Here is a 12845-nt window from a genome sequence, read left to right as displayed (position 1 = left end):
GGTAATAGTAGCGCATGTACTGACAATTGGAAGAGGCTTGGAGCAAGGTATTGCAGCGGTACAAATCTGGTGAAACTTGCTCCGGGCTTTTTTTCTTTTACAGCTCTATTCCAATGATTGAAAGGCTATGGCAGAAAAAACACAATTATTAATTTCTCCTTTGAGATCATTTTTACAACGGTTGACACTTATCTGTATTGAAAAGGATGGCATCCACTCATTCCGACCAAATCAGAGTCACTGATGGTCACAGTTCAGAGTTGTCGCATTTTAGCAGCCAAGCCGTTGAACCTGTTGAACTTTCAGAATGCAATCGATGAACGCCCATTCTGCATGTAGAGCCAGCGACCGAACTTAAAAACTTGTGTAGCAGAAATTAGGGTTCATGTTTTTACATAGACTTTTCATTGAAAGTGGTCATTTGAACGCACGTTGCAGAGCCATAATCGAAAGTAGCATAAGATGTAACCATGAACGGACCGGATACGTTTGCTTGTCTCAGCATTTCTTTGCTTTTATTTTAGCTAATCTTAGCAGCTTGCAGAGAGTCAGTAGTTAAGTCCACAGTTTGTTGCAATCCTATTCATGCTAAATTCAATTCAATTCAATTCAATTTTATTTGTATAGCCCAAAATCACAACAACAGTCGTCTCGATGGGCTTCGAAGTAAAACATGAAATCAAAAGGATCACGAATACAAAGAGTTCAATAGAAAAATACTAAAATGAACTAACAAACTGACTAAGCTATACTGGCATCCCTGCCCTTAGACCCCCCTTCGCGGTAAGGAAAAACTCCCAAAAAAAACGGATTCCGGAAAAAACGAAGAAACCTCAGGGGTGCCCACATGAAGGAGGGATCCTCCCCCAGGACGGACAGGCGATTTACCAGAAATCTTAGAGAAGAATTAACTTATCTAAATCTACAACTACATATATAAAAGTCCAGCAGACGAGCTTCATCCAGCCGTGGTTGTGGGGACAGTCAAAGGCGCGAGTCGAGCCGGAGACAGGAACCACAGCCAGGTGTAGGAGCAGGAGCAGAGACGAGGTACTCGGTCAGGTACAGAGCAGAGACGAGCCAGAGATGAGCCAGAGGCAGGATCCACAGCCAGGTGTAGGAGCAGGAGCAAAGGCGAGGTAAACGGTCAGGAACTGGAGCACGGATGAGCCAACTGGAGTCTGGAAGCACTCCCACTCCCCAGGAGGGGAGAGGAAAAGAGGGACAATACATGAATCGCACTGCACCAAACAGAGGCATGGAGAACTAAATGATAAATTATGATCAAGAATAGAGGAGAGGAAGGGTAGAAGTAAAAAAGGAAAGAGGACAGAACCCCAGTGCACCATAGTTACCCCAGCTTCAACTTCTAGCAGCCTTTTAAAAGAAATAGTTATTATTAAGTTTAATTTAAACAAACTAACATTAAGTTAAATAATCTCTGAATACTAGCTAGTCTGACAATAAGCCTGTCCAAAGAGGAATGTTTTCAGTCTAGCTTTGAATGTAGAAACTGAGTCGGCCTCTCTTACATGAGCTGGGAGTTTATTCCATAAGACAGGGGCTTGGTGGCTAAACGCTCTACCTCCAACCGTACTTTTACTAATTCTAGGAACCACAAGCAGTCCTGCATTTTGCGAGCGAAGTGTTCTGATTGGTTGGTAAGGGACTATGAGGTCCTTAATATAGGACGGGGCCATTCCATGTAAGGCCTTATAGGTTAACAGGAGGATCTTGAACTTAATTCTAGAATCAACTGGGAGCCAATGGAGCGAAACTAACACAGGAGTGATGTGATCTCTTCTGCTGGTTCCAGCTAACAATCTAGCAGCTGCGTTCTGAACAAGCTGGAGACTTCTTAAGGAACTCTTAGGACACGCTGCTAACAAGGAGTTACAGTAATCCAGCCTCGACGTAACAAATGCATGGATGAGTTTTTCAGCATCACTCTTAGAAAGTATATTTCTGATCTTAGCAATATTTCGCAGGTGAAAAAAGGCAGTTCTGCATGCCTGAGATATGTGAGCCTTAAATGATAAATCCTGGTCAAGTAAAACCCCAAGGTTTCTAACTGTGGAATTGGGGGCTATACTTATACCATCCAGGGAGACTATCTGAGCAGACAGAGCATCTCTGAGGTTTTTAGGACCAAGTATAATGACCTCAGTTTTTTCTGGGTTCAAGAGGAGGTAATTAATTGTCATCCAGGTCTTGATGTCACTGATGCAGGCGTTCAGTTTCTCTATCTGGTCATTCTGGTCAGGCTTCATGGATAAATACAACTGCGTATCGTCGGCATAACAATGAAAATTAATGCTGTGTTTCCTGATTATGTTTCCTAGGGGTAGCATATAAAGCGTAAACAGGATCGGTCCCAAGACTGAGCCCTGTGGGACTCCATAGTTGACTCGAGTGCACTGAGAGGAATGGCCATTTACATTAACGAACTGATACCTATCAGACAGATAGGATTTAAACCACTGGAGAGCAGATCCTCTGATCCCTATGTCCTGCTCTAATCTATGGAGTAAAATACCGTGGTCGATTGTGTCAAAGGCAGCACTGAGGTCCAACAGGACCAGAATAGAAAGTAGTCCCTTTTCTGAGGCCAATAACAAGTCATTAGAGACTCTAACTAGTGCAGTTTCCGTACTGTGGTGAGGTCTATTCCCGACTGAAAGTCTTCAAAGTGGCTGTTGTCCTGTAGGTGGCAGTAAAGCTGCTTAACTACAACTCTTTCTAGGATTTTAGAAATAAAGGGCAGGTTTGATATCGGTCTATAGTTGGCCAAGATGCTAGGATGCATCTGCAGGAGAAAACTTCCATTTTATTTATGAGTAACAGGATGTAGGAGAATAGGAATAAAAACTAACAAACGTTACAAATGTGTGTGAAGAAGTTGATGATATTGGCATCAGTTCGCTGTGATCAGGTGAACAACTTGGGGCACGACAGGACATTACACAGACCTCATTAACTGTCACCCCAGCTGCTCTAATCCAAGCTGACAGCTGAATTGAAAGTAGCTGAATGTCTTGGTTAATGTTTCTTGTACATTTGTCCATCCTGGAAAAAAGTAGATGTCGAAAAGACAAAAAAAGTAAGTGGAATTTAGAATATTTCAGAGATGCTTCAGGAAAATATTTTAAAAATCTGAAAATCTTTAGCAATAATCACCAATTACAATATTCTGGCAAAAGTAAAACCTCTATCTGTTTGAGAGTACTGCCCCATCCCCCCAGGGGCAACACACAGAGATGACTAAGTCCATTCATGTCCAGAACTGGATGACCACGATGAACCGCAGAACGTTGTGTGACAAAGTTCTCCCAATAGAACAGACGTCTGTGGCCTCCCATCTGAGATCTTCAGATTTCAGCCGGCTTTAGAGTGAGCTGAAGTCAGCAGAAAAGACACGTGGATGTTCAGCAGAACCTTGACCATGAGATAGTTCTGGAACAAGGAAATCTTTGAAAATCCACCAAAGTCCATTCCTTCTGGAAATCAAGTTTTCCTGTCGTTTTCAGACTCTCCTGATGACAAGAGTTTGAACTCCGGTTCAGGTTCAGGGGACGAAAGTGGCCCTTGGAGAGTTTCCACTGTGACCAAAGACCCACAGCTGTTGTTTAGCTGGGTGACTTCTGAGAGTGAGGTTGTTGGAGAGATGGAGACTCAGGCCTCTTCTGCTCTAAATGTGACCAACTTTGAGAATCCCAAAATGTTGGTGTCCCCAACCGTGATCATCACTGAGGCTATGGAGGCCATCAACCGACCTGGTGTGGGGAAGGAGCCAAACACGGGCTCCACGATGCCCCCGGCTGGTAGGTGATGACCCCTGCAATGGAAGCTTTGGTGTTGACAAACTGACCATGAAACTTTGCATGCCCACTACAGGTGTGGTTTTTCATTACCGCTCACATACTGGACGATACACCTTCAACTTCTCCGAGGCGCAGCTGGCCTGTCAGAGCGTCGGAGGCTCCATCGCCTCCCCACAGCAGCTTCAGGCAGCGTATGAGTCTGGATACCACCAGTGCGATGCTGGCTGGCTCCTGGACCAAACTGTGAGGTAAATCTGAAATGGGTTTTCACAGAAGTAAACTGCATTTCCAAAACTCTAGCTTTAGTCAGCTCCTTTGCAGGTACTCCATCGTAGTGCCTCGAGACAAGTGTGCTGGAGATCTGGGAGATCAGCCTGGAGTTCGCTCATATGGAATGAGGCCAGCAGACGAGAGATATGATGTCTACTGCTACATTGAAGACCTCAGAGGTAGCATCTTCCTGCTGATGATCCTTTAAACTATCAAGGATTAAGGGGTTATTTCTTTGTTGTTGTTTAGTAACCTTTCCTGTTCTGCTCTCCAGGAGAAGTGTTCCATCTGGAATCTGCTGACGGTCTTACTTATGACCAGGCTGTTCTCAGCTGCCAGGAGCATGGTGGCATTCTGGCTTCCACAGGAGAGCTCTATGCAGCCTGGAAAACAGGCTTTGACAAGTGTCGAGCAGGCTGGCTGCAGGATGGCAGCGTTCGCTACCCCATCAACATCCCCCGAGCTCGATGTGGTGGGGGGAAACATGGAGTTCACACTGTTTACGCTCACCCGAACCAGACAGGTTTTCCTCCGCGTGAGGACAGATATGATGCATACTGCATACGAAGTGAGCTTTTGGTCCAAAAAAACACTCTCTATGAACAATATCAGCATCATCTTATAAATAATAACTGTTGCACTTCCACAGTGAACATTCTGCTGACGGCAAATGAAACAGGACCGAACGCCACAGACAACCATAACAAGCAGCTAAATCACACGTCGGTAGCTGATTCATTCAGGCTTTGTAAGGTGTCTTTGCCAAATGTTCATCGTAAAGACAGTTTTCTCCTGCAGAACTCTCACTGTCTCTTTTACATGTCCCCTCAGCTCTCTCCTCCATTGTTCCCTCTGTCTATGTGGAGATGTCTGGCTCTGGTTCAGGCGCAGAAAACACTGCCCCAGAGTTTGCAGGAGGATGCATTTTTATGAATCACTGTGGGGAGCTCTCTGGTTCTGATTTTGGAGATCAAATAATCTCTGGAGATTACACTAGTTCTACAGATCCACCTGGCGGTGTGGTCACAAACAGTTCAGGGTCAGGTCTAAGTGGATCCAGAATTACAGATACATCAGGATCAAGTCTCAGTGAATCTGACAACATGGATGGGTCAGGGGCGGGTCTAAGTGGATCCAGCAACATTAATGGTTCAAGATCTGGTTTTAATGGAACCAACCATGTAGATAGTTTAGGATCAGGCCTCAGTGGATCTACCAGTATGGATGGTTTGGAATCAGGTCTCAGTGGCTCTAACAGTACAGATGATACAGGATCAGGTCTCGGTGGCTCTAACAGTACAGACTATACAGGATCAGGTCTCAGTGGATCCAACAGTACAGACGATACAGGATCAGGTCTCAGTGGATCCAACATTACAAATAATTCAGGATCACGTCTCAGTGGATCAGACAGGACAGATGATCCAGGATCAGGTCTCAGTGGATCAACCCGAACAGATGATCCAGGATCAGGTCTCCGTGGATCCAACATTACAGATAATTCAGGATCAGGTCTCAGTGGATCAGACAGGACAGATGATCCAGGATCAGGTCTCAGTGGATCAACCCGAACAGATGATCCAGGATCAGGTCTCAGTGGATCCAAGATCACAGAAAACTCTGGGTCAAGTCACAGTGGATTCAGCAGCATTGATGGTTCAGGTTCAGGTTTTATTGGACCCAGTGGCGTGGACAATTCAGGCTCAGGTCTCAGTGGATTAAGCAGTGTTGATAGCTCAGGTTTGGGTCTCAGTGGATCCAACAGTACAGACGATAAAGGATCAGGTCTCAGTGGCTCTAACAGTACAGACTATACAGGATCAGGTCTCAGTGGCTCTAACAGTACAAATGATACAGGATCAGGTCTCAGTGGATCCAACATTACAAATAATTCAGGATCACGTCTCAGTGGATCAGACAGGACAGATGATCCAGGATCAGGTCTCAGTGGATCAACCCGAACAGATGATCCAGGATCAGGTCTCCGTGGATCCAACATTACAGATAATTCAGGATCAGGTCTCAGTGGATCAGACAGGACAGATGATCCAGGATCAGGTCTCAGTGGATCAACCCGAACAGATGATCCAGGATCAGGTCTCAGTGGATCCAACATCACAGAAAACTCTGGGTCAAGTCACAGTGGATTCAGCAGCATTGATGGTTCAGGTTCAGGTTTTATTGGACCCAGTGGCGTGGACAATTCAGGCTCAGGTCTCAGTGGATTAAGCAGTGTTGATAGCTCAGGTTTGGGTCTCAGTGGATCCAACAGTACAGACGATAAAGGATCAGGTCTCAGTGGCTCTAACAGTACAGACTATACAGGATCAGGTCTCAGTGGCTCTAACAGTACAAATGATACAGGATCAGGTCTCAGTGGATCCAACAGTACAGATGATACAGGATCAGGTGTCAGTGGCTCTAACAGTACAGACAATACAGGATCTGGTCTCAGTGGATCAAACATTACAGATAATTCAGGATCAGGTCTCAGTGGATCAGACAGGACAGATGATCCAGGATCAGGTCTCAGTGGATCAACCCGAACAGATTATGCAGGATCAGGTCTCAGTGGATCCAACATCACGGAAAACTCTGGGTCAAGTCACAGTGGATTCAGCAGCATTGATGGTTCAGGTTCAGGTTTTAGTGGACCCAGTGGCATGGACAATTCAGGCTCAGTTCTCAGTGGATTAAGCAGTGTTGATAGCTCAGGTTTGGGTCTCAGTGGATCCAACAGTACAGACGATAAAGGATCAGGTCTCAGTGGATTAAGCAGTGTTGATAGCTCAGGTTTGGGTCTCAGTGGATCCAACAGTACATATGATAAAGGATCAGGTCTCAGTGGCTCTAACAGTACAGACGATACAGGATCAGGTCTCAGAGGATCCAACAGTACAGATGATCCAGGATCAGGTGTCAGTGGATCATACAGGACAGAAAATTCTGGATCAGGTCTCAGTGGATCAGACAGGACAGATAATTCAGGATCAGGTCTCAGTGGATCAGACAGGACAGATGATCCAGGATCAGGTCTCAGTGAATCCAACATCACAGAAAACTCTGGGTCAGGTCACAGTGGATTCAGCAGCATTGATGGTTCAGGTTCAGGTTTTAGTGGACCCAGTGGCGTGGACAATTCAGGCTCAGGTCTCAGTGGATTAAGCAGTGTTGATAGCTCAGGTTTGGGTCTCGGTGGATCCAGCACCATTATTGCTATAGGATCGGCTCTTAGTGGTTATAGCAACTTCGATGATTCAGGGTCAGGTCTCAGTGGATCCAGCAGTACCGATGGTTTAGAATCAGGTCTCAGTGGATCTAGCAGTGCTGATGGTTCTGGGTCAACTCTCAATGGGGGAGGATACAACATCCCAGTTGTCTTGTCAAAACTGGAGAGCTTTGCTTTAGAAGGTGGCTCAGCTTTATCACGTGAAGTTAAGGAAGGAAGACCAGCAATCCTCTTCTTCCCCTCATCCGTTGAAGGCTCTGGGGAGCCCAGTGGTAGTAGGAATCTGTCCTGGTCCGGCCCTAAGACTGGTTTGGCTTCTGTAGACAGTGGATTTTCTGTAGAAAGTTCTGGAGGGAGTAAAGCATTATCTGGCACAACATCGGGTTTCATTTTGCACCAGGACTTTTCTGGGTTCAAAGGATTTACTTCAGGATCTTTATCTGGAAGTGGAAGTGGGCAGACACGTGAGTTTGAAGGCAGTGGAAACCCTCAGATCTTCCTGATACACGATAAACTGATGGATGCATCTGTAAACCAGAAGCAGCATGAGCTTGGAGGTGGTCCACCAGTCCTTAGTGGTTCAGGAGATTTTTCAGGATCTGGGATTCTAGGTGGGTCCTTCAGTGATTCTGACCCTGAAAGTGTCTCTGTATTGTCCTCTGATGTGACCTCCATAGGCTCAGGAATTCCAGAAGTCAGTGTGTCTTCTGCTGCAGAGCACAAACAAGCCTCTGAGATTTTGTTGCACAGCTCTGGACAGGGAGGTGAGATTCAGCTGTCTGGACTTAGGGGCTCAACTTTTGTTTCTCAGTCTGTTTCTGGATTTTCTCGATCTGATATTCCATCAAATGAAGATAAAGTAAAGAATTTGTTTCTGAGAGAAGATCCTAATAGACAAAGAAAGTCTCGTGAACGTGGGTCAGAGGACCACAGTGGGGATGGAAGTCAAAGTGGTAATGGAGATGCAATAGCAACCACAGCCTTCTTTTTGGGAGAAACATCAGGGCATAAGCAAGCAGAAGCAACCACAAAACCAGAGAAGGTGACGGAGGTACCTGTGGATGGGTCTGAACATGTTCCAGCAGGACTGGAAGCTCGTCTCATCACTGCTGAGCCTGCTTTCGAGGAGACCTCAAGGATCACAGAAGGTGATGGTTCATGTCAGTGACTCTGTGAACAAATTAGTGTCTTTTTCATTCAATCAAAGAAACTGAAGGGCAACAAACATGACACAAGTATACACTCGAGCTGTTTGAAACTGTCAACCAGTGAGATAAAACACTTTATAGATCATGTGATCAGTCGGCCAGCAGTAGAGTTAAAGCCTGAATGCAGTCAAAGCAGACAAGTGCTTCAGTGGTTGTAGGCATTTGCTCTGCAAGGTCACTAGCCAGCCCACTAAAGGGTTTTTCTTTCATTGCTGAATTGCACAAATTTCCCCCATTTTCTTTATCAGATCCATCTTGCTAGGACAGGGTTGGACCCCCTTTTTCCGTCAGAACTGCCTTAATCCTTGGTGACACAAATTCACCTTCATGATCCCAATCTCCAGTTCCACCACATCCCAAAGGTGCTCTTTCGGGTTGAATCTAGTGACTGTGGAGACCATTTGAGTCCAGTGAACTCATTGTCATATTCTAGAAACTAGTCTGAAATGATTCCAGCTTTATGACATGGCGCCTTATCCTGCTTGAAGTGACCATTAGAAGATGTTACACTGTGAAAGGGATGGACATGGTCCACAACAATGCTCAGATAGGCTGTGGCGTTGGAACAATGCTCAGTTGGTATAAAGGGGCCCAGAGTGTACCAAGAAAATATCCGCGACACGATTACACCACCACCAGCCTGAACCATTGATTTAAGGCAGGATGGATCTTTGATTTCATGTTGTTGACGGCAAATTCTGACCCTACACTCTGAATGTTGCAGCAGAATAGCTGACTCATTAGACCAGACAACGTTTTTTCAATCTTCTATTGTCCAGTTTTGGTGAGTCTGTGTGAGTTCTTAGGAACAGCACGCTGGGAACTATGTTGACCTTGGCGTATTGCTCACCTTGTCTTCTTGACGATCATAATTTCTGTGGGAGGTGACCCGACACTCATCAGTGAACAGGGCGGTAGACCATTGCAGCATCGTCCAGGTCACATGGTCTTGTACTATAACTCTTCACGGTGGTGTTTTGGTGTCAGGGGAGTCACCGTCTATCATTCTAGTCGGTTGTGAATGGTTTGTCTGGAAACCCTAGTAGCCCTCACATCTGGTAAAGGGGCCTGGAGCTGTGTGGCGTGCATGTATGAGTTCACAGGTCCTTATGTTCTGGACATGGGTGTGGTCTGTCACTGGCTCCAATCCTGGGTCTGTCCAAAACTCTGCCAGTAGTTCTGAGTCTTGAACACTTTGTCAGGGAACAGGTTATGACTTAGATCTTGGAGCATGTCTTTGTGCTGCAGACCCTAAAAGTGTCGGTGCTTAACTTGCAAACCACTGTAATCAGGAGGCACCTTACCACTGAGCGATTTGGTTCTATATTCTATATTCTATATTCTTTCCTCCAAACAAAAAGCCTTGGGTCCTTCTTTTTTTCCGCCAATGATTTAACCCCAGTCCTCTTCATCTATGTTTACTCTTTGTGCCGGTTCTAGTTCTGTCTCAGGATCATGGGCCTGGGGTTCTCCCAGTCCTGTGGGGGCATTAGTGTTTGGATTCAGGGCTTTGCTGGGTAAAGGCTAGGGGGTGAAGTTAAAAGTATGAGTTTGTTGTTCTTCAAAAACCTGAGAAAAAAAACGGAGGCTTTGTTCATCTGGTCTATTTGAGAACAATCTAACAAGGGGGTTGTTGACTGTGAATGACGTGTTGCTTGAGATCATCCAGAGAAGTTTTGGGTCCAAACATCACAGCTTCTGTCTTCTCCTCTTTAAGATTGAACATTTTAAGACAAAACTTTTTTCAGCAGGAAACATTGATGGATGAATGTCGGCTGCTGGTGGTCCATCGTCTCCTGTCTGCAGGGACTACAGAAAGAAACTTAGTGACTGACCAATTCTCCATTTTTTCCTCTGTTCTGGAGGCGGTAACCCATGCCAGCCCAACCCGTGTGGGCAGTAGCGGTTTTAGGCACGGGCCATACGGGCGATCGCCCGGGGCGGAAAAATGACGGAGGGGCGGCGCCAGCGGCTCAGCTCTTGTAAAATACTTTATGCATCACTATTGGTTTACTTATATCACAGAGTTTGTAACAGCCTGAAACCTGGCGGCGCCCCCGCCCCGCAGCTGCGCTCCCTGCTGTCTTTGAGAAGTAGACGCAAATGTGTGTGAGAAGGAGAGGGGGCGCGGGGTGAAGAAGGAGAAGGGAGGGGGCGCGGGGTGAAGGGTGCAGGCTGGATCTTCTTCCAGGGGGGCAACGGTCGCGGGCCGCGGCTCAGTGCTGGATGAAAAAATAAAAATAAAAATTGCGCCGCCATGTAGCGAATTGGCGCCCCTGGGTGCAGCTGCACGCGCTCCTGCTGGAAATGTTTGACGAACGGGAGGGGGGGGCTGCGGGTATAAAAAAAGTATAAAAAAATCATGCTTTTTTGGTTATTTCAAATAAAAAATGGGAAAAAAAAAAAAATTCTTCACTTAGATGACAGTTGGTTTAGTCGACAGACTTGATACCTATGTCAGGACATTTATGCTAAATGCAAAAACATCTAAAATATGGAGAAAAAAGGTCAAAGCTGGTGCCCAATTTAGAAAGAAAGGAGAAGAAGAGGAGAAAAGAGACAAAGAAAAGGTTATTATCGCATAGCTAGATGCACGTTTTCTAAATTCGAATGCTACCTGCCCTACAACGACAACGTTGCAGAGGAAAAATCTCTTGTTTGGTCTATCATGACCAAAACTGAAGTAGGCCCAAATATTGCAAATAACGTCATTTTTAAGATATTTATTCTTAAATGTTTGCTCTGCCTTAACTTGTAACATTAGTTATGATTCGTGTGTCTGTCTGCTCTGCTGTAACACAAAGTTTTTGTTGTGTTTTATTGTTGTATATTAGTTCATAATGTTAAATAAGCTGTGATGGTAGCATGCTGCTGCTGCTGCAGCTGCTGCTGCTGCTGCTGCTGATGCTGCTGCTGCTGATGCTGCTGCTGCTGATGCTGCTGCTGCTGATGCTGCTGCTGTTAGCTTTTCAAAACTCCAGTTGATCAAGTCATACCTGAGATCACCAATGTCTCAGGAGCAACTCACTAACCTGCTGTTGTTAGTATCAATCATTCAGGGGGGGAGCAGATTTCATATGATGACGTTATTGACAAGCTTGCATCAGGAAGGCCACAAAGGTTAGGTTTTAGTTAGTGTTTTCTGTTCTTAGTGCTGCAGTTACATTTATTCTAGTGTATTATTAGTGTGATTTGTAGTTTATAATATTTATTTCAGATTGTTTGTGTTTATTAAATATTTCCTAACTGTATTTTCAGTTACAATAAATGGACAAAGTGACTCTATGGGGGGGGGGGGGGGGGGGGGGCGAGGGGAGGGCCTCGCCCGGGGAGTAATTCAGGGTAGAACCGCCACTGCGTGTGGGAACAGTTCGTGTGTGGTGGAGGACGGAGCTGCTGTGTGCCTCTGTGAGTCCTGGGTTCGCTTCGCTGCCTGGCTTAGCATCCGACCTGCTCTGTGCATTCACAAGTGCTGTTCATAACTGTGGATTGTCAGAATAGATTCATTTGAAGGATTTTTGCTTTAAAGTGAAGCAGTGAAGCTTCATGTTTACTCTGGAATCGACTGCTGTCCTTTGGGCTTTCTGTTTTCCTTCATTCATTTGCCTTTTTGTCTGTATGTGTTGGTGTTCTTTCTGCAATGAAGAAATGTGAAGCTTGTCTCAGCCTAGTTTTTGGTGTGCCTCATCCTCCTCCTCCTCCTTCTTTCTGGTCTCTTCCGTTTACTAACGTCATGCCAGCTTCTTTGCTTCTCTGTTTACTAGTATTGAACACCTTTCAAAAGCGTGCCATGGTGTCCTCATGTTGAGACGGCATGAAAAATATCAACAAAAGCCGGTTTAACAAAATCAAGATTCCAGATGATGAAAGTGAGACATGTCATAAAGTATTTGTCGACTCCACAGAAACTTCTGCAGGTTTAGTCTGTCAGACCTGAGCAGCTCTTTCAGAAAAGGAACCTGGTTTCACTCTGAGGAGGCTTTGCTGCTGAGTCCTCATGTCTTCTGGGTTTCCGGTTTGAAAATGCTGGTTTCAGGTGGATCCATGGCTGCATGATGATTGTGTTTTCATTTTATGGCAGAACGTCTCGCTTTCAGCATCTGTTGAGTGTCTCCGGAGTTGCTTGTGGATCCCACAGTGAGTTCCTGCAGCGGTGGAGGATGCCGCTCAGAGCCGGGATCCTGTGGAATCTAAAGCTGCTGCCTTTTTTGTCTTGCTGCTTTGCTCTGAACTGTGGTGGTCCTGTAGTCACAGATCCACAGACCCTCTGCTGCCAGCATGTCCCCCCCCACGCTAAAACAGCAGCATCATCTGTTT

The 12845-nt window shown here is 45.7% G+C and overlaps 1 protein-coding gene across 1 annotated transcript in view; it reads left to right on the top strand.

Moving 5' to 3' along the window:
* The window catches only part of LOC101165132 (aggrecan core protein), a 36914-nt gene that overhangs the window by 14999 nt on the left and 9070 nt on the right, over nucleotides 1-12845 (top strand). Inside the window, exons 9-14 of the mRNA XM_023951810.1 lie at nucleotides 3528-3821; nucleotides 3895-4069; nucleotides 4143-4270; nucleotides 4366-4839; nucleotides 4923-6338; nucleotides 7275-8468. Of these exons, the coding sequence (XP_023807578.1) occupies nucleotides 3528-3821; nucleotides 3895-4069; nucleotides 4143-4270; nucleotides 4366-4839; nucleotides 4923-6338; nucleotides 7275-8468 (3681 nt within the window). The remainder of the gene's footprint in view (nucleotides 1-3527; nucleotides 3822-3894; nucleotides 4070-4142; nucleotides 4271-4365; nucleotides 4840-4922; nucleotides 6339-7274; nucleotides 8469-12845) is intronic.

This window comes from Oryzias latipes, chromosome 3 (genome assembly GCF_002234675.1).
Source record: "Oryzias latipes chromosome 3, ASM223467v1".
NCBI classification, from domain to species: domain Eukaryota; kingdom Metazoa; phylum Chordata; class Actinopteri; order Beloniformes; family Adrianichthyidae; genus Oryzias; species Oryzias latipes.
This window is presented reverse-complemented; position numbering and strand designations above follow the sequence as displayed.